Source organism: Pongo abelii, chromosome 18, assembly GCF_028885655.2.
Source record: "Pongo abelii isolate AG06213 chromosome 18, NHGRI_mPonAbe1-v2.0_pri, whole genome shotgun sequence".
NCBI classification, from domain to species: domain Eukaryota; kingdom Metazoa; phylum Chordata; class Mammalia; order Primates; family Hominidae; genus Pongo; species Pongo abelii.
Genome location: NC_072003.2, coordinates 12,984,593 through 13,011,461, shown reverse-complemented (window position 1 = coordinate 13,011,461; position 26,869 = coordinate 12,984,593). Strand labels below are relative to the sequence as shown.

Sequence of the window (26,869 nt, the reverse complement as noted above, 5' to 3'; positions counted from 1 at the left end):
CCTAGGTGCATTGGAATGCTAATTCCAGCAAGAGGGTCCTGTCTGGGGAAGGGAACAATGGCTGTCTTTATTCACCAGCCCCTTCAGCTTCTGGTCTCAGGCGGGATCGAGCTTGGGCCCCGTGGGAACCTCCAGCCTCCCCACTTAATCTCCTTCTTGGCACACAGTCTCAGACTGAAGGACAAGTCAGTGTCACGGGGACGGGATGAGGCATCAGCATCCATCCCTCACTGGGAACCCAGGACAGCACGAAGACTCCCTTAACCCAGGGATGCCCCCAGCCAGCTCCTAGTCCATCCCCCACCCGGAGAGGGACCTTACCCATTGTCTCGGCATTTGAAGGAAGAATGTCACCACAGTTCCATCAGCTCACCCCCAGAAAGGCCCTGGAGCTGGGACACCAGTGTCAGGAACAAGTCCATGGCCTGGGATTCAGAGGGGGCAGCATGAGACACCCAGAAGTGCGGGGGATCCCCGAAGGTCACCTCACCCGTCTCCTGCCTGCAAGCACAACCGTGGGGAAAGTGGGAAGGACCTGCCACCTTCTCCCAAGGTGTCCTGAGACCCAGTGAGATGAAGCTCCAGGTCTGGCTTCTCCCTCCCTGCACCCCCAGCCCCTACAAGCACACAGGCTGGCTCATTTTTCTCTAATTTAGCAGGTATTTATTGAGAACCTACTATGTGCCTTGCATTGCATTCAGGATATGGCAGTGAAAGAACAGGCATAGTGTCTGAATCTGTGGCATCTAATAAAAGCCCAATAAATGTTCACTATGATTGTAATATAATCATTCTAATGAGTCTTAGCATATTTCAAATATTTAGTGAGGTGGCAATCTTTTCCTATATAATATATATACTCTTTTTTTTTTTTTTTTTTTTTTTTTGATACAGAGTCTCACTCTGTTGCCCAGGCTAGAGTACAGTGGTGCAATCTCAGCTCACTGCAACCTCCACCTCCTGGGTTCAAGCGATTCTCCTGCCTCAGCCTCCTGAGTAGCTGGGATTACAGGCACCTGTGACCACGTCTGGCTTATTTTTTGTATTTTTACTAGAGACGAGGTTTCACCGTGTTAGCCAGGATGGTCTCGATCTCCTGACCTTGTGATCTGCCCGCCTCAGCCTCCCAAAGTGCTGGGATTACAGGCATGAGCCACCACACCTGGACTTTTTTTTTTTTTTTTTTTTTTAAAGAGACAGGGTCTCCCTCTGTCTGCCGGGATGGAGTGCTGCAGCACAGTCACTTCTCACTGCAGCCTCAACCTCCTGGGCTCAAGCGATCCTCCCACCTCAGCCTCCCGTGTAGCTGGGAACACTGGTGTGCATCACCACGCTCGGCTAATTTTTTTGTATTTTTCGTAGAGATGAGGTCTCACCATGTTGCCCAGGCTGGTCTCAAACTTCTGGGCTCAAGTGATCCTCCCACCTCGGCCTCCCCAAGTGCTGGGATTACAGGTGTGAGCCATCGTGCCCACTCTTTTCCAATATTTCTAATAAAAAAATTGTTTTATACAATTATTCACAGTGATGGCTAATAAAGGGCATTACAGGGGATGCAGAGGGCCCAGAACTCACAAGAAATAAAGGACTCTACTCAGAGAACAGCCCCTGTGCTTAGGAGATGTTTAGTTTGGAAAACCTTCCGTCCTGGTACCCGTGTCGTCTCAGGCTCCCTGCATTGGCCTGAACCCAAAACCACACAAAGAGCAAAAAGTAGGAGCCAAGCCAAGCCAGGTCCCAGCTTCCTGCAGAGAAGCCCCCATACTTCCCCCAGGCTTGGCCAGGGCCAGGCCTGAATCCCCCACCCACCCAGGGGTCCTCCGAGGCTGGGACCTGCTTCCCTGACCCTGGGCCTCCCTGCCGTGTGTGGCTGTGACAGAATCCCTGCACACGCAGCTCGATCTCAGCAAGACGCAGCCTGCAAAACAGGCCCTCACTGGTCACTCGACCCACCTGCCAACGTGTCTGCCCACCAGAGTCCCGGCAGCCTTCCCAGAATGTGCCTTCTGTGGGCAGAGCCAGTGGCAACGCTCAGCTCTATCTTTTCTTCCTCCGGCAGGACCCACGAGCCAGCCCCTGCTGCAGGCTAACTGCCACCATCGCAGCTGGCCCTGACCACTGGTAGCCTAAAAGACTCTATTGCCCAGTTTGGGGTGGCTATCCAAAAAATTTCAGTTCCAGGCCTGCTTCCTTCCTTCCTAATGGACTCGGCCACATTTCCCTCTGGCTGGTGGCTGTGTTTCCCCGACTGCCCTTGGCACCCTGGGTTCAGAACACGTGTGCAGACGGGCACCTGGGGATGGTGCCTGCCCAGGACCACTCCTCCTGCTCTGGGTAAGCCTCTGACCACAAGTGTTACCCTGAGAATAGGCCTTTCAGATCCAGGCACGAAAGGAGGGATCATCAGTGGCTCATCCTGGTTTTCCTCCACTGGAGGAAGAAGAAATTCAAAAGGAGAAGATAGGCCAGATCTAGGCAGGCTACGGATGGAGGCAAAGGGTCCAAGTCTCCTGCCTAGAAATCAAGTCCGGGGCCTGGAGCAGTAGTTCACGCTTATAATCCCAGCACTTCGGGAGGCCAAGCCGGGTGGATCACTGGAAGTCAGGAGTTTGAGGCCAGCATGGCCAATATGGTGAAACTCTGTCTCTACTAAAAATACAAAAATTAGCCAGGCGTAGTGTTGCATGCCTGTAATCCCAGCTATTCAGGAGGCTGAGGCAAGAGATCACTTGAACCAGGAGGTGGAGTTTGCAGTGAGCCGAGATCACACCACTGCACTCTCCAGCCTGAGCAACAGAGCGAGATTCCGTCTCAAGAGAAAAAAAAAGACAGATATGTAGGTCGATAAGAAATCTGCCACCCCCATCACCACCAATAACACATGATAATAGTGATAAGGCTGGGTGCAGTGGCTCACACCTGTAATCCCAGCACTTTGGGAGGTCGAGGCAGGTGGATCACTTGCGGTCAGGAGTTCGAGACCAGCCTGGCCAACATGGTGAAACCTCATCTCTGCCAAAAATACAAAACTTAGCTGGGTATGGTGGTGCGAGCCTGTAATTCCAGGTATTCAAGAGGCTGAGACAGGAGAATCACTTTAACTTGGGAGGCAGAGGTTACAGTGAGCCAGGATCGCACCACTGCACTGCAGCCTGGGCGACAGAGCAAGACTCTGTCTCGAAGAAAAAAAAGGAAAAAAAAAAAGTAGTAATAACTACACCACCAGTTACTTAGTAAGGAGCCTTTACTATGTACCAGGCACTGGTCTAAGCTGACAGAGAAGGAAATTGACACTCAAAGTGTTTGAGTCAGGTTCCGGTGGCTGCATGCTACTCAGTAGCAGAGCAGAGACTTGAACCCAGGGCACCAGTTCCCAAACCCCCACTCTTAACCAGCATCCTATATGCAATGGCTTAAAAAAAAAAAAAAAAAAAAAAAGTCCTAATTTGTAGCATTTGCCGATTCCCATGGTGTAAATACATCCACCATGGTCGATTTCAAGCTACCAACATGCAATTGCTAAGGACAGACCTGGGAAGAAATGCACCTTAGCACATCATGTCATATTTCCACCATACGGTTACAAGAAACATGACTAACCTCTAATGGAAAGACAATAGTAAAATGTAGTAAAATAACCAGGTGGTCATGGTTGGGAGTACTTAATACCTTTGTTTCTAATATAATTCATTTTATTTGATTTTTAAATTTTTCTTTTTTTTTTGGAGAACAGTCTCACTCTGTCACCTAGGCTGGAGTGCAGTGGTTTGATCACAGCTCCCTGTAGCCTTAACCTCCCAGGCTCAAGCCAACCTCCTGCCTCAGCTTCCCAAGTAGCCAGAACCACAGGCATGTACCACCATGCTTGGCTTATTTTTTATAGAGATGGACTCTCTCCCTGTGTTGCCCAGGCTGCTCTCAAACCCCTGGGCTTAAGTGATCCACCCACCTCAGCCTCCCAAAGTGCTGGGATGACAGGCGTGAGCCACCACGCCCTGCCTATTTACTTGTTGATACACATTAGATGCACATATTTTCAGGGTACCCGTGGAATAATTTGATACATTCATCTAATCAAATCAGGATAATTACGATATCCATCACCTTAACTATCTTTTTTTATATTAGAAACGTTCAAATTATTCTCTTCCAGCTATTTTTAAATGTAGGATTAATGTTAATTATAGCCATCATAGGAATCTGTTGAGGATTAGAGTCTGATTTCTTCTACTGAAGTGTATTTGTACCCATTAGTCAGCTATGTTAACACAACTTTATTTATTTTATTTTATTTTATTTATTTATCTTGAGATGGAGTCTCACTCTTGTTGCCCAGGCTGGAGTGCAGTGGAGCGATCTCGGCTCACTGCAACCTCCGCCTCCCAGGTTCAAGCGATTCTTCTGTCTCAGCCTCCGAAGTAGCTGGGATTACAGGCTCCTGGCTAATTTTTGTATTTTTAGTGGAGACGGGGTTTCACCATGTTGGCCAGGCTGGTCTCGAACTCCTGACCTCAAGTGATCTGCCCACCTCAGCCTCCCAAAGTGTTGGGATTACAGGCATGAGCCACTGTGCCTGGCCACAACTTAATGTTTAAAACAGCAGTGTTTAACAAGCAGCCTACGGGACACCTGGAAATCTACTCACCCACTCTTCTGAGCCAGTATGAGCCAGTCCTGTTCTGCCACTGTCTATGCCATTTCGTGAGTGTACACAGTCAGCCCTTAATGAACACCTGTAACTCGAGCTCCTTGTTCTCAGAACACCCAAGATTGGTGATGAGCCATGCCTTCTCCCAGGCATCCTTCCTGGCAGCCTGGAGAAGTTGGCCTTGCTGGCTCCCTCTGTCTGTCCCCTCCCATCCCCAGTGCACCCTTGCTTCCTCCTCCTTTGTTCCTTAGGGACGCCCTTGGCCATCCCACTCTCTGCCCCCCACATCGAAACTCCGGGGCCTCTCTATGGAGGGTCCGACTCGGGGGTTTACTTTCTATTGAGTGCTGAGTCCTGGTTTTGTTTCCAGACTGAAAAACAAACCTTGTCACCTGCCCACCATCAATGGGGAGGGGCAGGGGAATTTCAAGCCGAAGCTCATGAGGTCTATCCCCCTGGCAACCCAGGCAGGCCCTCAGCCCTCCCGGGGGCCCAGGAGCTGCTTGGTGTGCACTGATGTGTCCCTGCAAAGCCATTCCTAGCAACAGGGTCCTCAGCATTTCACCCCTCAGCCCAGGGGACCTCCACGGTGACAGTAACTTCCTTTTCAATGCTGTAAGTAAAAGACAGCCGCACAGTGCCCTCTGGGGCTAGCACCGCCAGCATCCACAAGTGGAGACCCAGGCCCGCAGCCCTTGCCCTGAGCCACCCCTGCCAGGGGAAATGTCCAGTTAGGTGGTCGGGGTGCTCTTGGGGCCAGACAAAGAATGCAGTCCTGTCTTCCCATCAAGCCATGAGGTTCAGCAGTGCAACGGTTAGAGCACAGGCCACAGAGCAGCGGTCCCCTACTGGTGACAACTGTGCTCCCCAGGGCCATCTGGTTGCCACGGACTGCAGGTGGGGATGATGGTGGTATCTAGTGAGGAGAGGCCAGAGATGCTGCTAAACATCCCACATTGCACGTGACAGCCTCCCCCACACATTCCACAAAGAATGACCCAGCCCTCAGTGTCCACAGCACCCAGGGTGAGAAACTTAACAGCACTGAAAATTACTTACAGCATTGAAAAGGAAGTTACCCGGCTTTGGGCCAGGCTGCCTGGGTTAACAGCCCAGCTCTATCACTTAATAGCAGCGTGGCTTTAAGAACATTTCCTAAACTCTTCAAGCTTCAGTTTCCTCATCTATAAAATGGGCACAATGATATGAATTTCACTGAGATGATTGAATTAGATAACGCAAGTGAGGCCCTGGAGCTTATTGTATGAGCGTACACTAAGTGCTCAATTAAACTGTAAAGCCTTGGCAGGGTGCAGTGGCTCACTCCTGTAATCCCAACACCTTAGCAAGCTGAGGTGGGAGGATTGTTTGTGTCCAGAAGTTCAAGACCAGCCTGGGCAACGTTGCGAAACCCCGTCTCTACAAAAAACACAAGAATTAGGTGTGGTGGCATGCACCTGCAGTCCTAGGTACTCTGGAGGCAGAGGTGGGAGGATCACTTGAGCTGGGGAGGTCAAGGCTTCAGTGAGCCATGATTTCACCACTATACTCCAGCCTGGGCAACAGAATGAGACCCTGTCTTAAAAAAAAAAAAATTGTAGAGCATTGAATGGAGGCCCCCAAAAAGATATGTCCATGTCCTAAGCCCTAGGACTTGTAAATTTCCCTTATTTGGAAAAAGGGTCTTTGCAGATGTAATTAAGTTAAGGATCTTGAGATATGATCATTCTAGATTATCTGGACGAGTCTTCAATCCAATGACACATCTTTTTCCTTCCCCAGGGACTATGCCACGCTAAACCATCTCTCTCGTGCTTTCCATCTTACATGTGGGTTCAGGGCCCTCTCTCAGAACAAGACAAGTGGCGAGGAGAATCTCGTCATCACAGCGCAGCCTCAGGGCCTCAGATACTTGAGGATCACCAAGGAACGAACTGGCCATAAGTCTCAAAGCCACATCCACCTCTTGACTTGAAACAGCCAGGAGTTTCAGAGGAGGCCTTGGCCATGTGTCTCTAACTTTGTTGTGGGAAGTCCTCAATGCTGAGGCTCAGATGTGGCTAGGCCTGGGAGGTTAGACTATGAGTCAACAGGACTGTTGTGTGCTCCTAGACAGACAGAAGAGAAAAGGGTTCCCCTGTGCTCACATCCAACCTGGACTGGGGCACTGGCTTGGCATACACCATCTAGATTTCCTTTCTTCTGCAATCAGGCACAGTTGTGCAGTGCACAACCTACCCACCCATACTTGACAACCCTGATATTAAATATCTGAGAGGATGGGCCAGGATATGGGCAGGAAGAGGAAGGTGTCCTAGAGACTCAGGGCCAAGAAAGTCTCTGGCCTGGGGCTGGAGAAGCCACTTACCTCCAAGCTAGTGGTCTGAGCCAGGCACAGCCTCCTTACTAATGTGGCCGCAGTGGCCACCATGGCCTGGGATGGTAGCTCCTCCCACTCATACAGCAGGCTGCTTGGGGTCATGTCTTCATCGTCTCTATCATCTGGATCTGAGATGGTAAGAGGTGGATGGGATGACCATATGGGGAAAGGCCAGAGTGAGCTAGAAAGCCCTCTGGGAGTCGCCCCCACCCCCGCCAGTGCTTCCTTCAGCATGTTTCAGGCAACAGGTTAAGAGGGGTGTCTACAAGGGAAATCATGGCAGCATCATTGCAAACAGCCTAAGATGGGAAGCACCTATGTACCCACCAGCGGCGGCTGGGCAAACAAACTGTGGCCCACTCACACCAGGGAACACTGAGTATCCTTTTTTTTTTTTTGAGATGGAGTCTCACTCTGTGCCCAGGCTGCAGTGCAGTGGCACGATCTCGGCTCACTGCAAGCTCTGCCTCCCGGGTTCACGAGTAGCTGGGACTACAGGCACCTGCCACCACGCCCGGCTAATTTTTTTTGTATTTTTAGTAGAGACGGGGTTTCACCATGTTAGCCAGAATGGTCTCAATCTCCTGACCTTGTGATCCACCCACCTCGGCCTCCCAAAGTGGTGGGATTACAGGTGTGAGCCACCACGCCGGGCCAACCCTGTGTATCTTTTAACAGAAACAAGTCAGCAGGACACGCCCTGCCTTGTAAAGATCTCCAAGCCATCGAGTGACCAAGGCAAGATGCACAACAATGTATGGTGCAAAAATAAAAATAGACCACTCTGTGCATGGCACAGAGGCTGTAATCCCAGCACTTTGGGAGGCCAAGGTCAGGAGTTCAAGACCAGCCTGGCCAGCATGGTGAAATCTGTCTCTATTAAAAATACCACAACTTAGCTGGGCGTGGTGGCAGGCGCCTGTAATCCCAGCTACACGGGAGGCTGTGGCAGGAGAATTGCTTGAACCTGGGAGGCTATAAGGTTGCAGTGAGCTGAGATCGCTCCACTGCACTCCAGCCTGGGTGACAAGAGAGAGACTCTGTCTCAAAAAAACAAAACACAACAAAACAAAACACAACAAAACAACAAGACCACCCAAACAGACATAGTTGCCTATGTATCTGTAGGTACACAGAATTTGTCTGGAAAAGTCTACTGGAAGCCAGGAATGGAGTCAGTCTCTGGAGAGGGGGGACTCATTTTAACCGTGTCCTTTTGTACCATGTCACACATCACCTTGTCAAAACAATAAATATTAATCTCTCTCATGCATTCGGTCCTGTGACTGCTTCCTAATAAAGATGGGTGATGGCAGAAACTGCCCTCTGTTCTGCACACAGCCATGGTGTTAACCTTTCCTGAGCCCCACTCGGACCCCCAAACCTCAGCCAAAGACCTACCCTCGAATCCACAGTCCACACCTCCCTCAGCTTCAACGCTGCTTAGCAAAGGCGTTTGCCTTCTAGATGCTGTCCAACACTATCTGGCTGCCTGCAGGCCTGGACACCCGCCCTCACAGTGTGTCTGGCTCCACACAGGTGCACACATTCATCCATCGAATCCTCAGACCTCTCCTTAGCCCCCCAGGTGCCTGGGACACACAGAGGTCGTGCCTGCCCCAGGGCCTTTGCACTTCCTGTTTCCTCCCTGAATGCTCTTTTCTGCATCTTCCCAAAGCTGACCTTGTCTTATCCTTCATTACTTTCTCAAGGAGGCCCTTTTGTCACTCCTGTCTAAGTCACTGGCTGTCATGCAGCTGTTTAATTTCTTTCCTGACATGGATCACAGTCTCAAGCCACCTTGACTAGGTTTTTTCCCCATCAATGGTTTCCCCCTCCCAGGAGGGTGTCAGCCTCAGGGTGACAGGAATGGAGTTGACCATGATCACAGGCCTGTCCCCAGAGCCCTGGCAGTGCTTAGCACACAACAGGTGCTCAGACAAGCATTTCGGGTAAGCATGAATGAAAACACACTCCTGATGACCTGCCAAGAATCTGCAAACCTAAGGAGAATTCTCCCACGACAGTTGGGAACCAGATGACTCCAACCCAGGGAGGAGGACATGGCCAAGCCAGGGCCATCTGAGCCCAGCGCGGAATTACAAGGAGGGATAAAGGCTCATTTCTGAGTATGCCTTTGGGATCAGGCCCTAAAGAACGGGGTCAGGATGATGTGAACCACTGCTCACAGAGGCCACGTGCCAGGTGCTTAGCTAAAGGCAATGACGATTTTCTTTCTTTCTTTTTTTTTTTTTTCAGAAGGGGTCTCACTCTGTCGCCCAGGCTGGAGTGCAGTGACATGATCACAGCTCACTGCAGCCTCGACCTTCTGGGCTCAGGTGATCATCCCACTTCAGACTCTCAAGCAGCTGGAATTACAGACACACACCACCATGCCTGGCTAATTTTTTGTATTTTTCACAGTGACGGGGTTTCATCTTGTTGCCAGACTGGTCTCAAACTCCTGGGCTCAAGCAATCTGCTCACTTTGGCCTCCCAAGGTGCTGGGATTAGAGGCTTGAGCCACCGTGCCCAGCTGACCATTTTCTGTAACTTTCACCATAACCTATGGGGTAAGGGGTGACCTACCCATATATTTACAGCTAAGAAAACTGAGGCACAGAGAGAGGCTATTGGCCCAAGTCATACAACATAGAGTCAGAACTTGAATCCAGTTCCGACTCCAAAAGCCTCCTGGGAATGACAGTGAAAATATGAAAAAACTCCTCCGTACAATGGAATATTATTCAGCAATGAAAAAGAAAAAATTCCAATTCATGCCACAACATGGATGAACCTTAAACACTGTGCTGAGTGAAGAAGCTAGACACAAAAGGGCACACTTTATGACCCCATTTATATGAAATTCCAGAACAGGAAAATTAGAGGCAGAAAGTAGTTGAGTGGCTGTCAGGGTCTGGGAAAATGATGGCTAATGAGCACAAGGTTTCTTTTTAGGGTGATGACAATGTTCTAAAGTTGATTAAAGTGGAGCACAGTGGTTCACACCTGTAATCCCGGCACTTTGGGAGGCTGCAGCAGGAGGATCACTTGAAACCAGGAGTTTGAGACCAGCCTGGGCAACATAGCAAGACCCTGTTCCTACAAAAAAATTTTTAAAAACAGCCAGGCATGGTGGCGCACAGCTGTACTGGGGAGGCTAACGTCGGGGGAATCCCTTGATCCCAGGAGGTCAAGGCACCATTACATTCCAGCCTGGGTGATAGAGCAAGACTGTCTCTTAAATTTAGTTGAAGGCTGGGCACGGTGGCTCATGTTTGTAATCCCAGCACTTTGGGAGGCCGAGGTGGGTGGATCACGTGAAGTCAGGAGTTCGAGACCACTCTGTTGTAAAACCCCATCACTACTAAAAACACAAAATTAGCTGTGCATGGTGGCACATGCCTGTAATCCCAGCTATTCAGGAGGCTGAGGCAGGAGAATTGCTTGAGCCCGGAAGGAGGAGGTTGCAGTGAGCTGAGATCACGCTACCGCACTCCAGCCTGGGCGACAGAGCCAGACTCCATCTCAAAAAATAATAAATAAAATAATAATAATAAAAGGGCCTGGCATGGTGGCTCACGCCTGTAATCCCAGCACTTTGGGAGGCCAAGGCAGGCAGATCGGACACCTGAGGTCAGGAGTTTGAGACCAGCCTGGCCGACATGGGGAAACCCCGTCTCTACTAAAAATACAAAAATTAGCCAGGCATGGTGGTGCGCACCTATAATCCCAGCTACTCGGAGGCTGAGGCAGGAGCACTGCGTGAACCTGGGAGAGGAGGTTGCAGTGAGCCAAGATCATACCACTGCACTCCAGCCTGGGCGACAAAGCAAGCCTCCATCTCAAAATATAAAATAAAATAATAATAAAGTTGATTGTGGTGATGATGGATGTGCAACTCTAAATATACTAAAAACCATTGAACTGTACACTTTAAATGGTGAATTGTATAGTATGTGAATTCTCTCTTAATAAAGCTGTTAAAAACGAGGAAGAAAAATGAAATATCCAACTCAGTGGGACACCACTGGGTCCTGGCAAGCCTGGATGCCCCCAGGCACAGCTAGTTTCTGTAGCTGAGGGGAGGGCAGACCAAGCTGGGATCCTAGAAGGCATTCCATGGTACAGAGCGAAGTAGGAGAAATCCCAAGGTCCCATCTAGTGGGTTCTCCCCCAGGGGGTGCTGGGAGCCTGCCTTCCAAGGCAAACACTATTACCAGCCAGAGCTGCAGAACACACGGCAGGGGTTCAGGTCCCAGCCCTGCCTCTCACTCACTGTGTGACCTTGGACAAGTCATTTGACCTCTCTGAGCCACAGGTCACTTATCCGAAAAATTTAATTGGCGGGACACAACAGTTCACACCTGTAATCCCAGCACTTTGGGAGGCTGAGGTGGAAGGATCATTTGAGCCCAGGAGTTCGAGACCAGCCTGGGCAACGTAGTGAAACCCCGTCTCTACAAAAAATAAAAAATAAAAATAAAAATAAATTAGCCAGGCATGGTGCTGTGCGCTTGTAGCCCCAGTTATCTGGCAGGCTGAGGTGGGAGGATCACCTGTGTGTGCCTGGGGAGGTTGAGACTACAGTGAGCCATGATCAGACCACTGCTCTCCAGCCTGGGCAACAGAACGAGACTGTGTCTCCAAAAAAATAAAAAATAAAAAATAAATGTTTATTTATTTATTTATTTATTTATTTATTTATTGAGATGGAGTCTTACTCTATCGCCCCGGCTGAAGGGCAGTGGCGTGATCTTGGCTCACTGCAATCTTCCCCTCTCGGGTTCAAACGATTCTCTGGCCTCAGCCTCCCGAGCAGCTGGGATCACAGGTGCCCACCACTATTTCCAGCTATTTTTTGCATTTTTAGTAGAGACGGGGTTTCTCCATGTTGGCCAGGCCGGTCTCGAACTCCTGACCTCAAGTTATCCACCCACCTCGGCCTCCCAAACCGCTGGGATTATAGGCGTGAGCCACTACATCCGGCCAAAATTTTTATTTAAATTTAACTAATAACACTACCTTCCTAATGGGGTTTTGATGAGAATTAAATTAAATTAAATACACATAAAGTGCTCAGCACAGCAACTGGCCCACAGTAAATCCTTCCAAAGTCCCAGCAGTAAGAATAACCATTCTTATTTCATTATTCAGGAAGACAACTGGTTTCCAAACATGGAAAAGCAATCCTCCCCCCAGATACAGGCCTCGCTTGTTTCTTTCTGTGCAAAATTGTAGGACGGCACCAAGTCCCAGGCAATGCTATGTGTTAGCAGGAACTTTCTGGAAAATCAGGAAACCTGAGTCAGTTTGCCCCTAAAATGGGCAGACTGAGGGGTCACTGAATTTAAGATTGAGAAACAGAAGATTCCATCTTCACCAAGGACATCCCAGGGAAAAGGGACTCAATCAAGCCAGGGCCTTCTGATCTGAGCCTGCAGAAAGAGCCTGGAGAACCTTCTAGAAGTGGCTAACTCTCCTGATGATGACCATTTTCAGAAATAGGTCAGAGGTGTCCAGGCCGGGACAGAGGAATGGAGCCTGGGCCTGCTTGGGCCCCTCTGGCCAGACCCCCTCACACCACGGCCAGGGGGCGGCCACCAGGGAAGGCTGAGGTCACCTGTGCCCGCTGGATCTTGGGGCACCTCATGCAGCAGGCTGAGTGAGGAGAGGGTCCGCATCTGCACAGCGCTTGCCTTTGCAGACAGTGGCCCTGCGGTGTCCAGCTCTGTGCAGGAGGCCTCCCTCAGCACTCCGGCCCGGAAGCTCTGGATGCAGGTCAGGCGGGAGGCCAGGCTGGGCTGTGGACCAAGAGGGGAAGAGACAGCTCAGGCCAGGATCTAGCCATCCACAGGACCCAGCTGGGACCAAGGGGAGGAGGGACGAGGGACACATCAGAGCTGTAGACCCCCACCCCTCACTCAGCGAGTCTGGGGAGGAGACCCTGAGGGGTGCATCCCAGCGTCACCCACCCCTGGCTCGCCTGGATTGTGGCAACATCAGCCCAGGCAAAGGCATACCAGAGATCACAAGGACGAGGGGAAACAAGAAAGTCTAGCAGAGAGAGACCCCCAGGAGAGGAATGATAAAGCCTCAGTATGAAAACATTCGAATCAGCAGAGGCCCACCTCCACCTCTCAGATGCTGAGACTTTTGATAATAAGTCAACACGAACAATGATCACTTCTCATCCTCCTGCAGATGTTTGGTATTTACAAAGCACTTGCCTCTTCAGGGAGCTGGAGACAGAGGTGGGGAGGAGGGCTTGGGGAAAAGGACAGAGGGGCGGGCGTGGTGGCTCACTCCCGCAGTTCCAGCACTTGGGGAAGCCAAGGTGGCAGGAACGCTTGAGCTCAGAAGTTCAAGATCAGCCTGGGCAACATAGCAAGACATCATCTCTACTAAAAATTTTTTAAAAAATTAACCAGGCATAGTGGCGTGTGCCTGTAGTCCCAGCTACTTGGGAGGCTGAGGCAGGAGGATCACTTGAGCTCAGGAGTTCAAGATCAGCCTGGACACCATAGCAAGACACCATCTCTACTAAAAATCCAGAAAAAAAATAATTAACCAGGAATGGTGCCTTGTGCCTGTAGTCCCAGCTACTCTCAAGAGGCTGAGACGGGAGGATCGCTTGAGGCCAGGAGTTGAAGGCTGCACTGAGCCCTGATCACACCACTGCACTCCAGCCTGGGTGACAGAGTGGGACTCTGTCTCTAAGGAAATAGATACATACATACATACATACATACATACAGAAAATAAAATTTCTTGAAGGACAGAGGAGAAGGGAGGGGAAGGGGAAGGGGAAGGGAGGAGAGGAGGTAAAGGAAGAAGGACCAAGAAGAGAAGGAATTGGAGGAGAGGAGGTAAAGGAAGGAGGACCAAGAAGAGAAGGAATTGGAGGAGAGGAAAGGAAGAGCTGAGGAGGGAGGAGGGAGGAAGAGGAAAAGGGAGGAGGAGGGAGGAGGAAAAGGGAGGAGGAGGGAGGAGGAGGGAGGAGGAGGGAGGAGGAGGGAGGAGGAGGGAGGAGGAAAAGGGAGGAGGAGGGAGGAGGAAAAGGGAGGAGGAAGAGGAAGAAGAGGAGGAGGGTCTGGGAGAGTAGCAGTCAGGGGCTAGGCCCAGCCCAGCCCAGTCCAGCACTTACAGCCACTCCAGGCAGAGCCTGAGAATGCAGCGATGAGCGTCCCCTTCGCAGGGAGCACCGTGCCAGGTCCTTTGTCTTGTGTAGCCAGTCCCCATGGCGCTGGTATGTGGTGGGACATCGGCCCAGGATGTCCACCTGGGCAGACAGGGTGGGGGACAGGTCAGCCTTCTGGCCACCTCTACCCCCCACCCCCTTCCCGTCTCCTGGCCTCACCTCATCAAGGGTCTTGGGGCTGTGGGCCCCTGGGTGGCCCTGCAGGAGGCTCAGCACAGCACGCTTCACGTTCAGCACCCAGCGTGGCTCAGTGGGATGGGGACACAGGTGGGCCACACGCCCAGAGTGCAGGATGAAGCGGAGTGGGTTACGGCCCAGGATGGCACTGCAGGAGGGTGGACAGGGGTCAAGCGGGACCCTCCAGTGCCCCAGGCCACTTGCAGACTGCCAGAGGCCACAGCATCCCTGCCTTCTTGCAGGCCAGCCCCCATGGGAAGCTCCCAGGGAACCCCACATCCCCCTACCAGATAGCCTTTCTTCCCTCTGCAGCTGGGCTATGGGGCAGCCAACTCTGCTCTGAGCCACCCCAGCCTTTTCACTCCTGGGACAAATGGACAGGTGTGTGAGACAAGTGTCAAAGAATAAAAGGATGACAAGAGCTGCCTGCATTCCAAAACGCCTCACTTAATCCCAAGGAGCTGAAGGCGTTCTGGATGTGCCACCCCAAAATATGCCACTTGGGAATACTGGCTTTTTTGTGGACCAGTCTCACTCTGTTGCCCAGGCTGGAGTACGGTGGTGCGATCATAGCTCACTGCAGCCTCAACCCTGTAGGCTGAAATGATCCTTCTGCCTCAGCCTCCTGAGTGGCTGGGACCACAGACATGCGGCCACCATGCCCAGCTAATTTTTAAACTTTTTGTAGAGATAGATTCCTGCTACGTTGCCCAGGCTGATCTCAAACTCCTGGGCTCAAGCAATCCTCCAGCCTCAGCCTCCAAAGCACTGGGATTACAGGCGTAAGCCACCACACCCCAGCCTCTTGTCTATTTTGAACCAGACTGTATTTGTTGAGAAACAGCAAATATGGGGAGAGGCTTTCTCTGAACTCCCCTCTTCTGCCTAAAGACAGATCCTCCAAAAGGAACGTAATTGTCATCAATGCCCTCCAGGGAGTTTCATCCACCTGGGGAGAGCAGCTCTCATCCTAAGAGAGGATGGTGCAAGTCGACACCACACCCAGACAAACTTTATCCCACACTAGCACATCTCCTATCTCTTCTTCCAAGGGTCCCTTCCTCTTTCCTAGAAACCATCTACTCCCCTCTAACTTGCCTCCCTCCCTCCTCCCCTTTCCCCATGAAAATGGTGTATAAGCTCCCAAGTCTCACCACTCTGGGGAGCCTTCACTCTTTCATTCCACGATGCCCCTGTGTGTATAAAAAAATCTATCTACCTCTTCTCCTAATGTCAGTTTATTTCTAGACACAGCTATTGAACCCAGGAAGGTAGAGGGAGTCTTTCCCTCCCTACAGATCCCACCAGGGAGGTAATTATCATCCCTCCACCCACATTCCAGATGAGGAAACAGGCTCAGAGCAATGCAGCGTCTTGCTCAGGGCTCCAGCTGGGATTTGAACCCAAGCAGGCTGGCTCTGGAGTCACAGGCTGCAGAAACCCTGAACTGGGAGTGACTTGAGACTGTTATTGTTGAGACAAGGAAATGAAGTCCCGAGACGGGGGCCTTCTTGGGGGATATTACACAGCAAGTCAGGGAAGGAGCTGGCACCAGAATTCAGCCCAGTGCTCCTCCCACCTGCCCTTCCCCTGGCAGAAAGGTGCCTGGGTCTGGTATCTGCAGAGTGAAGGGATGGGGAAGGTAGGAAGTGAGAGGTGATGAAGTCCTCCTTCCCCGCGTGGAGTTGGAAGGCAGAGATCCTTCAAGACGAAGGGGAAACCGCCAAGTCCCCAGACCCTACAGGCTAGCAAGACAAAACCCTGGGGAACAGATATGTCACCACTTCTACCTTCCAAGGGGGCAGCAGTCACTCTCCAGCTCCAACTAAAGCCTGGGGGTCTTCCTAAGGCAGTCCCTTGGGTCTCAGACCTTGATGGAGAGTAATGCTAAAGGCGCCCACCACTCCCAGAATAGCAATTGTCAGTCTGGCCTCCAGGAAGTGACAACCCCTGGCCCCACCGACTTAGCATTTCTGATGAGGAGCTGGGGGACAATAGTCCCCTTGGAGGAGACCCTCCCCTTGCCTTTCAGTGAGGATCTGTCTGTCTCTCAGCAGCATCCCCCATCCTGGTATCCCTAGACAAAGGCTTTATTTCTTAACAAATGAATTTGCAATAAAAATGGAAGAGGAATCTGCAGAGAAGGGGTTGTCTTCAGGCTGGCGGTCACTCTGAGCTTTGAGGCCACCGAGGCCGCTGTCAGGGAGGCCTGGGAAACAAGCCACAGGGAGAATCCCAGGCTTGGCTGGGTCACAAAAGAGGGGCTTAGCTTGGGGTGGGAGAGGATGGGGTCTCGGCAGAGTGGGGGAGGGGAAAAGGCAGACCTCCGTGGCCCCGACAGTCCCATTAGCTGGAGTCTTCCAGAACACACTCAACAACGATGCCCAAGGGGTGATCGGCAGATGTGAAATCTGGACATGCTGGGGGTGACAGCCAGAACTACGGGATGAGTTCCTCCCACCAGGTAAGAGAAGAGCACCTGCGGCTATCTGGAGTCACCCAAGGCTTCTACATGAAGGCAGCCCCCCAGCGGTCTTCATCGGTGCTTGACGAGGTCAAAACAAATATAGAAACTTCTTTGAACTTCAGTCCAAGATGGCATCTCTTTGCTACAGAGAGGTCACCCTAACCAATTGTCCTAATCTAATTCAGTGCACCCAGAGCCCGACAGCTCTTGAAAGACAGCAGAGGACTCACACCTCCAGCCCTATCGTGAGCAGGTCCCAGCCCCATGGCCAAGTGTCTTACCTCAGGCTCTCCGAATCCTTCAGAAGCTCCACCTTGGCCCCCAGGATGGATGTCACCTGGAAGTCTTGCAGCTGAAGCACAAAGCACCGTGAGTTGGTGACCTCTCCTGGGATACCCCAGGACCTCGCCAGCATCCCACCCACAAAGCAGTTCTAGGGCCCAGCAGGATACATGAATCCATGTTGGGGGCAAGGCAGAGAGACCCCTCCCTTGACCAGGTATAAAGCCTGGGTGGTGAAGGCTGAATGTCTCACTGAAATAGTCAAGTACCTACAGCTCCCTGCTAAATGTCTGGAAAGTTCTCATTTTGCCCAAAAAGACACTGGAAGTTTGGTTGAGGGATTCATAGGACTATGCAGTACCAACATGAATATGCTACATCGTAGAGCAGACAAAGGCTTTGCCTATGATGAAGACTTGGGATATCCCAGTGTCACCATGGGGTGTGTGTGGCAGGGTGAGTGGAGGGTGGAGGGGGGGGGCGGCGGGGGTTGCAAAAGAAGGCAGACTTTCTAAAAATGGAAAATATCCTCCCTAAAATAACTGATTTCACTGTTTAAATTTAATAGAGCCAGTCACGGTGGCTCACACCTGTAATCCCAGCACTTCGGGAGGCTGAGGCAGGTGGATCACTTGGGGTCAGGAGTTTGAGACCAGACTGGCCGACATGGTGAAATGCCATCTCTACTAAAAATACAAAAATTAGCTGGGTGTGGTGGCGGGCACCTGTAATCCCAACAACTCAGGAGGCCAAGGCAGGAGAATCGCTTGAGCTGGGGAGGTGGTGGGTGCAGTGAGCCAAAATCATGCCACTGCACTCCAAAAAAAAAAAAACAAAAAAAATTTTGATAGATTATGGCCGGGCACGGTGGCTCACACTTGTAATCCCAGCACTTTGGGAGGGCAAGGCAGGCGGATCACTTAAGGTCAGGACTTTGAGACCAGCCTGGCTAACATGGTGGAACCCCATCTCCATTTTTTAAAATAAATAAAAAATAATTTTTTAAAGGACGAAGTTCTGCTACATCCTACAATAGAGAGGAACCTTGAAAATGTTAAGTGAAAGAAGCCAGACACAAAAGGTCACATATTATGTGACGCCACTTATTTTTATTTATTTTTTTTTTTGAGACGGAGTTTCGCTCTTATTGCCCGGGCTGAAGTGCAATGGCGCGATCTCGGCTCACAGCAACCTCCACCTCCCGGGTTCAAGCCATTCTCCTGCCTCAGCCTCCTGAGTAGCTGAGATTACAGGCATGCACTACCACGCCTGGCTAATTTTGTATATTTAGTAGAGACAGGGTTTCTCCATGTTGGTCAGGCTGGTCTCGAACTCCAGACCTCAGGTGATCCGCCCGCCTTGGCCTCCGAATGTGCTGGGATTACAGGCGTGAGCCACTGCGCCCAGCCTATGTGACTCCACTTATATGAGGTACCTAAAAACAGCAAGTTCATAGAGACAGAAAGCAGAAGAGAGGTGACCAGAGTCTGCAGGGTGGGAATTGGAAGTTACTATTCAATGTACACAGAGCTTCTGTTTAGGATGATGAAAAAGTTCTAGAGATGGAGGGTGGTGATGGTTGTGCAACGATGTGAAAGTACTTAATGCCACTGAATTATAAACTTAAGATGGTTGAAATGGTGTATTCCATATTATATTTTAATCACAGTAAAAAAATAAAAATAAAAATAAACCAGACACAAAGGAAAACATCCTGTACAATTCCATTAGAGAGAAGTTGAAAGACAGGCAAAACTCATCTATGGTGGTAGAAATGAAAAAGGAAGGCTGGGCACAGTGGTTCACGCCTGTAATCCCAGCACTTTGGTAGGCCGAGGTGGGCAAATCACTTGAAGTCAGGAGTTCAAGTCCAGCCTGGCCAACATGGTAAAATCCCACCTCTACTAAAAGTACAAAAATTAGCCAGGCGTGATGGAGCACACCACGCACCACCAGTAATCTCAGCTACTCAGGAGGCTCACGCAGGAGAATTGCTTAAACTGGGGAGGCGGAGGTTCCAGTGAGCTGAGATTGTGCTATTGCAACTCCAGCCTGGACGACAGAGTGAGATTCCATCTCAAAAAAAAAAAAGTTGTACCCTTGGGAGAAGTGACCAAGAGGAAGTATGAAGGAGGCTCTGGTGATCACTACATAGGTGTTTGGTTTATGAAAATTCCTTGTTCTGAAGACTTGTGATTTTTACACTTTTTTCTCTAAAAATATATTAATTAACCTCCCAAGGGGCGAGAAAATTTCCATTTTCACCTAGAATCTTTGAAATACACCAGTTCTTTATATCCTAGCCAACATTTGACATTGGCAGCTTTTCTTAAGTGCTTAAAGCAAACAAATAAATAAAACTGCAACAGAACACAATTTGCTTTATGAAAACTGACCCTGCAGATAAAAACAACCACAAGTGTTTTGAAGGGTGTGAAAGGATGACGAAGACTAATAAAGCAGCAGCTCTGACATATTGGACACTTTAAGAATTCAGAGGCACCTCAGGGCCACTCCATGAAAGACCTCATCCTGTGGTCTACATGAAAATACAACAAAACAGTTTTGAGAAACTCTTGTTAGCAAGCGCTCCAGCCAGTACAAAAATGCATCCCAATATGAGATGAGACTCCAACAGAAACTAAAAGGCCTTTTATGTGGGTTGAGAGGGTTTATCCAGGAAAAATATGAGGGTTATCAGAAATGGGACAGAGGCAAATGAGCAAGCACTTCTGCTTGCAAGAACATTGAGGAGTTTCCAGAAAATCTCAATGAAAAGAAATCTGCAACCACCAAGTGGGCCTAGCTCATAATTCTGCCTTAACCCAGGACTAACACCACTGACCCTTAGTGTTTGCCTATAACCTGAGCCTGTGGACCCAGGCACTGCAAGGCCAGTGTCCACAGGGCAGGCCTTCCTGGGAATAGACTTCCACCCAGTCTATTCCTTTGTCCAAAGACTTGACTTGGTTTGACTTTGCACACACCCTTGGACTTGCAGACTGAGACCTAGGCTCTCAGTCCACCCCTAGGGCACAGTATGTCTCCGTTTTATGGCTCTTCTCACTCCAAGGAACTCCCCCAACCTGCCCTAAAAATATTCCTTCCTTAACCTCTGCTATTCCTCCATTGGGCCCTCTGTGGCACCTCTTACAACCAAAATTGCACCATTTTCCCACATTCCTCTCAAGGGTCCTCACTTGCCAAATATAAGATTCCTCAGAAAGCTCCTCTGTTGATTAAGCAAATTGGAAAATGGAGGTGAGGGGCTGTGGCTTCCTCATAGTCCTTCCCAGCATCAACGTGATCTCCCGGTTACCCAAAGACACTCACCCATAAAGCCATCTGGCAGGGGCCAAGCACATCAAGGACAGCCAAGCCTTGGAAGCCAAGACCACTCCCCTCCACCGGGATGTCCTGCAGACTGGTGCTGGTGTTGGTGGAAAAGTGATAGGTGTATCTGGTGCCCACAGGGAGGTGGGGCCCAGCTGACCCTGGAGGGCAGAGAGAGAGAGCGATGTCACCTTGAACCTGCAGCCCTCTGGGATCCCAACTCCACCTCCAGGCATCCTTGCTCACACCTCTCTCTCCCCATCTGGGCCCTGAGCTGCCTGTCCCCAGCTTGGGGAAAGGTTGGGTAGCTGCATACCTTCATAAGGGTGAAAAAGAAAATAAAGATAATAACAGTAAGTGCTCAATAAGTGCTAGCCAGTGTCATCATGGGCCAGGCCTTCTTCTAATATCAAGGTTTCTCTGCCTGGGTGCTATTAATAGTTGGGGCCAGAGAATTCTGTCTGTGAGGGCTGTCCTGTGTGTTGTCAGGAAATTTAGCAGCATCCCTGACCTTTACCCACAAGATGCCAGTAACACAGCCCAGTTGTGACAACCAAAAATATCCCCAGACTTTGCAAAATGTCCCCAGGGGAGGGAGGGCCACAATCACCCCAGTTGAGAAGCATTCATCTACAGTAACTCAGTTAAGCTTCATAACCAACTTTGAGGTGAGTACTCTTTTTTCTCCATTTTACAGAGGAAGAAACTGAGGCTCAGAGAGGTTAACTAACTTAGGCAATCCCCAGCTGGGATTCCACCCTTGGGAGTCTGACTACTCACCTATCACCTTGATGGATATCAAGTGGGGCTGGCAGTGGGGTGGGGGGGTGGGGCGGGTAGGGTGTGTTGTTATTCTGATCTTTATAGAAGACAAAGCTGTAAAGCTGGCCAGCCTTGGGGAATCTGGGGGTGAGGAGAGTAACTGCTCTGGGGAAGAGCCAATTTAGGGAACAGAGAGGTCTATAATTATCGAGCCAAATCTCTAACCTTCTATTGAGGCCAGGGAATCAAGCATGAAACCTAATTATAACATCTCACCCCTCCCCATGGCTTGTGATTGAACTGACATTTTCACGTCAATTTCCTTGAGACAGAACCACACCTCATATTCCTAAGATCCTTCTCTCTTTCCAAAGAATTTGTTCCCAAGGCTCTTTCATCTGCTCCCCTCCAAAATGCAAATGGCATCACCTGGCCAAAGACATTTATTCCACCTGGGGCCCACAGGTATGAGGAGGAAGCCTTGGGGGCTGGGATGGCTTAAGGCATTTTACTCTGAGCTTGCTATTCGTTTCTCTAACTCTGTGGGTGACCTTTGCAGAACTGGCCTTGGTCCTCCCAACTGGTATCTTTGGGAGCATAGCCAGGGCCCTCTGGGGCTGTCTCTAATCCCATCTTACAGCTTCACCACCATCAGGCCCTGTACTGGGCTCAGGCTCCTGGTCACCAGAGGTGTGATCAGGCGTCCTGAGAGAATCACTCACCTGTGCACGCAGTCATGCAGGAGGCCGCCTGCCCCACCTGCGAATCTGGAATTTCTGAAATCGCAAATCAGATGGAACCAGGGTGAGGCCAGAAAGAGGCATACGATAGCCCCACGCTATGGGCCACTGACCTTACTCCAGGAAGAAGATGAGAAATGATAATGCCAGCTCTCCCCAGACTTTGCAAAATGTCCTCAGGGGAGGGAGAGCCACAAAGACTGGAAGTGATTGCCCTACCCTTTGTCCAATTTGCTCTTGTCCATCTTGGGTACTGGCACCATCATCCCTGATAGCTCAAGCTGCCAATCATTCGTGCTTCCACATCCCTCATCACTACCTGAGTCCAATATGTCAGCAAGCTCTGCCAATTCCATCAACAAATGCAGGTCTCCATTCCTCCCATCCATCAATCCATCTACCCATCCCCACTCCCATCCTTCCACCCACCTGCTCCCTGCTCCTATCCATCCATCCATCCACCTGCTCCCTGCTCCTATCCATCCATCCATCCATCCAACCACCCCCACCCCCACTCCTATCCACCCACCCCCAATTCCCCTCCTATCCATCCACCCACCCGCTCCCCTCTCCTATCCATCTATCTACCCACTGCCCACACCCCTCCCATACACCCACCCCCAACCCCCCTCCTACGCATCCATTCACCCACTCCCCCTCCTATCCATCCATCCACCCACCCCCAGCCCCCCTCCTATCCATCCATTCACCCATCACTCCCACCTCCTATCCATCCATCCACCCCCTAACCCCCCAATCCATCCATCCACCCACCCACTACCCTCTCCTATCCATCCATCCACCTACTCACCCATTCCCCCTCCTATCCATCTACCCACTCACTCTCTCCCCCTCCTATCCATCCATCCACCCACCCACCCACTCCCCGCTGTTATCCATCCATCCACCCACTCACCCACTCTCCCTCCTATCCATCCATCCACCCACCCACCCTCTCCTGTCTCCTATCCATCCAAGTGACTTGCCCAGGTGCACACAGCTGGTTAACGGTAGACACTCAGGGTTTGAACCCAGGCACTCTGGCTGCAGAGTCCCCAGCCATACCCTCATCCTGAATGAATCAGAGAGTAAGTGAGCAAATGAGTAATGAATGGAACACCAGCAAGACCAAGAGTCTGCTGCAGGAAATAGCAGGAGCTGGTGCCGCTCCCTGTTGAGTGTCTCCCTTCTCCCACCATCAAAGGGGCAGAGGACAACCAGGGCATGAGCCGATGTGGTGAGGTGGCCCCTCGGCCCCCAGCTCAGGCTGCTAAGGAAACTGCCAGGGATTCCCGGAGCTCCCTCCCTGGGAAGGCCGGCACCCCTCCCTCCCTCCCTCCAGCCACCCAGCCCTTCCACTGCCACCTACTTTCAAGCCTTGTTTCCCCTTCCTGCCAGCCACTTGCAGGATCTTTCCCAGGCATCACTCGTGCCCTCCGGTGCATTAAGCAGACATTCATCTGCAGCCATTTCCATAGGATGGCATTTCAATAATACCACTTCCATCCTCAAAACCACCCTGCTGCACCTCGACTGGTCATTGCTACACTTGCTGACCTGTTTAATCCCTCAAAAAACACACTGTGCCTGGGTGCAGTGGCTCATGCCTGTAATCCCAGTACTTTGGGAAGCTGAGGTGGGTAGATGACTTGAGCTCAGGAGTTCGAGACCAGCCTGGCCAGTATGGCGAAACCCCCTTTCTATAAAAAATACAAAAATTAGCCGGGCGTGGTGGTGCACACCTGTGGTCCCAGCTACTCGTGGGAGGTGGGAGAATTGCTTGAGCCAACAGGTGGAGATTGCAGTGAGCCGAGATCGCACCACTGTACTCCAGCCTGGGTAGCAGAGTAAGACCTTGTCTCAAAAAAAAAGAAAAAGAAAAACAAATCATTTCCCCAAAATGGGGAGGGGTGGGGGCAGGGTGCATTATATACTATTTTGTTTACACCCTTTAAAACAATGGGACATGGTAGGATATCTGGCAGGGTTTTTCTCCCCTAAATATTTTGGCACATCTAACAAAACCCTCTTAGCATTCAAGTAGAATATCAACAGATAAAACCACATTTCAAAGACATTCAACCCAATCAATTTCCCTTCCAACTTTCCTTCAACTCTTTGATCACTTGGACACTGGGCGCCAAATTAAACATATGTGTGCATAATCATTACATTCTCGATTGTGCACAAGCCCAGCATCCTGCTTGTTTGCTCAACAGACAATCCCTGCATCTGCTTTACTGCTCAGCTAGGCTACAAAGCAGCCTGGCCCACCAGCCTCCATCCACCATGACCTGCAGAAGTGAGCTGAGCTCTGAGAGCATTGTGCTTGAATTAAGCCTGTACCCCTTCCATTTCCTGAACGCTTAAACACATTTAAAATATTTTTTAAATTTCAGAAAAATCAAGTTCATGTCATGATAAATTCATAACAGATTAACCAAGGATGGGAAAATGCTGCACACTGGAAGTAATAAATTCTTCAATCAGATCCTACTCACTTCTAGGAAGAGATCTGAAATTGGACTGAAATGAGTGTCATCTCTAGCCAGCAAATGAAATCAAGTCCCATTTCAGCTTTCTCAGCTGTCAGTTCTGATCAGTGTGCATTCTTTCACGAAACCAACACAATTTACCAAGTACCTATAGCATGCCAGGCAGTGTTATATGCTGAAAAAAAGTCCAAATATCAGAACAATTACATCATTTACAACAAATAGAAGACCCCACAATCTGGCCTGTGCTGTCCAGTATGTGGCTATGAAGCATCTGAAATGTTACTGGTTACAGAGAAACTTTTCATTTAATTTTAATTAAACAAAAAACCAATACTCAATTCACTTATTAGAAGACTTTCAGCAGGGTGCAGTTGCTCATGCCTGTAATCCCAGCACTTTGGGAGGATCACTTGAGTTTGAGACGAGCCTGGGCAATATGGTAAAACCCCGTCTCTACAAAAAATATTTTTTAAAGAAAGAAAAGTTTCAAATATGTTTGAAACAACTTAGCACAGTAAATAAACCTACTTTCTCATCTCTATGTTTTAAGAACTCTAGACAGATCAAGTATTTGCAATGAAAATTTAGCATCCGAAATGAAATATGTCATAAGTATAAAATACACGTTGAATGTTGAATGGGAAATAAATCTCATTAATACTTCCTATTGATTACATTTTCTAATTATATATTGGATATATTGGGTTAAGCAAAATGTTATTAATTTCACCTGCCTTTTTAAAAATTTGTATGTGTGGGTACTAGGAAAATTAAGATTACTTGCTTTTTTTGGTTGCTGAGACAAGATCTCACTCTGTCGCCCAGGTTGGAGCGCAGTGGCGTGATCTCGGCTCACTGTAGCCTCGACCTCCTGGGCTCAAGCTCAGTGGGTCCAGAAGGCAGCATTTTCTCACTCAGGGCTTCAGATCTGGTCTCTGCAGCTCCCCAACCCCTGCCTTGTCTGAGTTTCCAGAGGATGCTAGTGGAGCATGTGAGTGAGAGATGAGGATTCACCTGTCACCTCTCCCTCCTCTTCCCCATGAAAAGCAAAACAAAAGGTGGCAGTGGAAAGGCAGGTCAACAGGCATCTGGCTACAAAAGTGCAGTCCCAGGTGCATCTGGGCTGCCCCTTGCTTCACTCCAGACAGGACCAGGAATGTGCAGCAGTTTTACTTACTCTCCGCAGTCACTGCCATCAGCGGCCAGAGCAGGACCAGACCGAGGAGTCCCACGGGGGCCGGCATCACTTCCTGGGCCAGCCCCGTGCCACCAGCCTCAGGCTCCAGAGCAGCTCAGCGTGGTCCTGAAAGGAATCTTTTTCCCCAAAGAGGAGGGCTCAGCTTTAACCCACTCTCCCAGCCAAGGAGGGTAGAAGGGGAGGTGGGGGGGCATTCAGAACAGAGATCCAGCCAATCAGAAACCTCCAATAAAGTTATTAGCACCCCACCCGACAGAGAGGAGGGGAGGGGGCTCCTGACCAATGAGGGGAAAAAAAGCCTAGAAGGGAAAAAAAAAGGAGCTTGACTACTCTTCTAGCCTTGTAAACAGAGATCTCAGGGCAGAATGCAAGACGGTGTAGTGGTTGTTGCTTTTTAATTGCAGTATAATTATATTTTAAAAACATAAAATTGACCATTTTAACCATTTCATTTACTTTAAAAGACAGGGTCTCAGTTGGGCACGGTGGCTCACGCTTGTAATCCCAGCACTTTGGGAGGTCGAGGCGGGCAGATCACGAGGTCAGGAGTTTGAGACCAGCCTGGCCAACACAGTGAGACCCCATCTCTACTAAAAATTTAAAAATTATCTGGGCATGGTGGCGAGCACCTATAATCCCAGCTACTCAGGAGGCTGAGGCAGGAGAATCACTTGAACCCGGGAGGCAGAGGTTGCAGTGAGCCAAGATCACGCCACTGCACTCCAGCCTGGGCAACAGAGCTAGATTCCGTCTCAACAGACAATAACAACAACAACAAGGTCTCAATCTATCACCAAGGCTGGAGTACAGTGGTGTGGTCGTGGCTCACTGCAGCCTCCACCTCCCGGACTCAAGCAATCCTCTCGCCTCAGCCTCCCAAGTAGCTGGGACTACAGGCACTGTGCCACCACGCCCACCTAATTCTTGTATTTTTTGTAGAGACGGAGTTTCACTATGTTACCCAGGCTGGTCTCAAACTCCTGGGCTCGAGCGATTCACCCACCTCAGCCTCCCAAAGTGCTAAAATTATAGGCATGAGCCATGGCACCCGGCCCATTTTAACCACTTTAAAGTATTCGGTTGAGTGGCGTCATGTCCACTCATGACATTGTACAACCATCACTACTGCCTAGTTGTGTAGTCTGACATTGAATTTGTCTTTCCCAGTACTCAGGTTAGGAAA

The 26,869-nt window shown here is 50.1% G+C and overlaps 2 protein-coding genes across 3 annotated transcripts in view; both read right to left on the bottom strand.

Moving 5' to 3' along the window:
• LOC100440962 (uncharacterized) overlaps positions 1-410 on the bottom strand; it is a 129,372-nt gene extending 128,962 nt beyond the window's left edge. For both annotated transcript variants that reach the window (XM_054534705.2, XM_054534707.2), the window contains exon 1: positions 322-410. The gene's annotated coding sequence lies outside the window, so the exon portion shown is untranslated. The remainder of the gene's footprint in view (positions 1-321) is intronic.
• LOC112131381 (vitellogenin-like) lies at positions 343-26,446 on the bottom strand. The gene is made up of 9 exons (XM_054534708.2): positions 25,666-26,446; positions 21,973-22,026; positions 20,489-20,649; positions 17,155-17,225; positions 14,389-14,554; positions 14,176-14,310; positions 12,652-12,832; positions 7,017-7,156; positions 343-425 (listed from the first exon to the last, which is right to left on the bottom strand). Exons 1-9 carry the CDS (start codon positions 25,730-25,732, stop codon positions 351-353), a joined length of 1,050 nt encoding a protein of 349 aa, XP_054390683.1. The 5' UTR covers positions 25,733-26,446; the 3' UTR covers positions 343-350.
• Positions 26,447-26,869: the final 423 nt, after the last annotated feature.

Excerpts from the sequence above, each read along its gene's own strand:
- LOC112131381 (XM_054534708.2), bottom strand. The coding sequence starts at position 25,732 with ATGCCGGCCCCCGTGGGACTCCTCGGTCTGGTCCTGCTCTGGCCGCTG. Across the intron at positions 20,650-21,972 it reads CTGCATGACTGCGTGCACAG|GGTCAGCTGGGCCCCACCTC; the intron begins GTGAGTGATTCT and ends TCTGCCCTCCAG. Across the intron at positions 12,833-14,175 it reads AGGCTCTGCCTGGAGTGGCT|CCCAGCCTGGCCTCCCGCCT; the intron begins GTAAGTGCTGGA and ends CTTGGTCCACAG.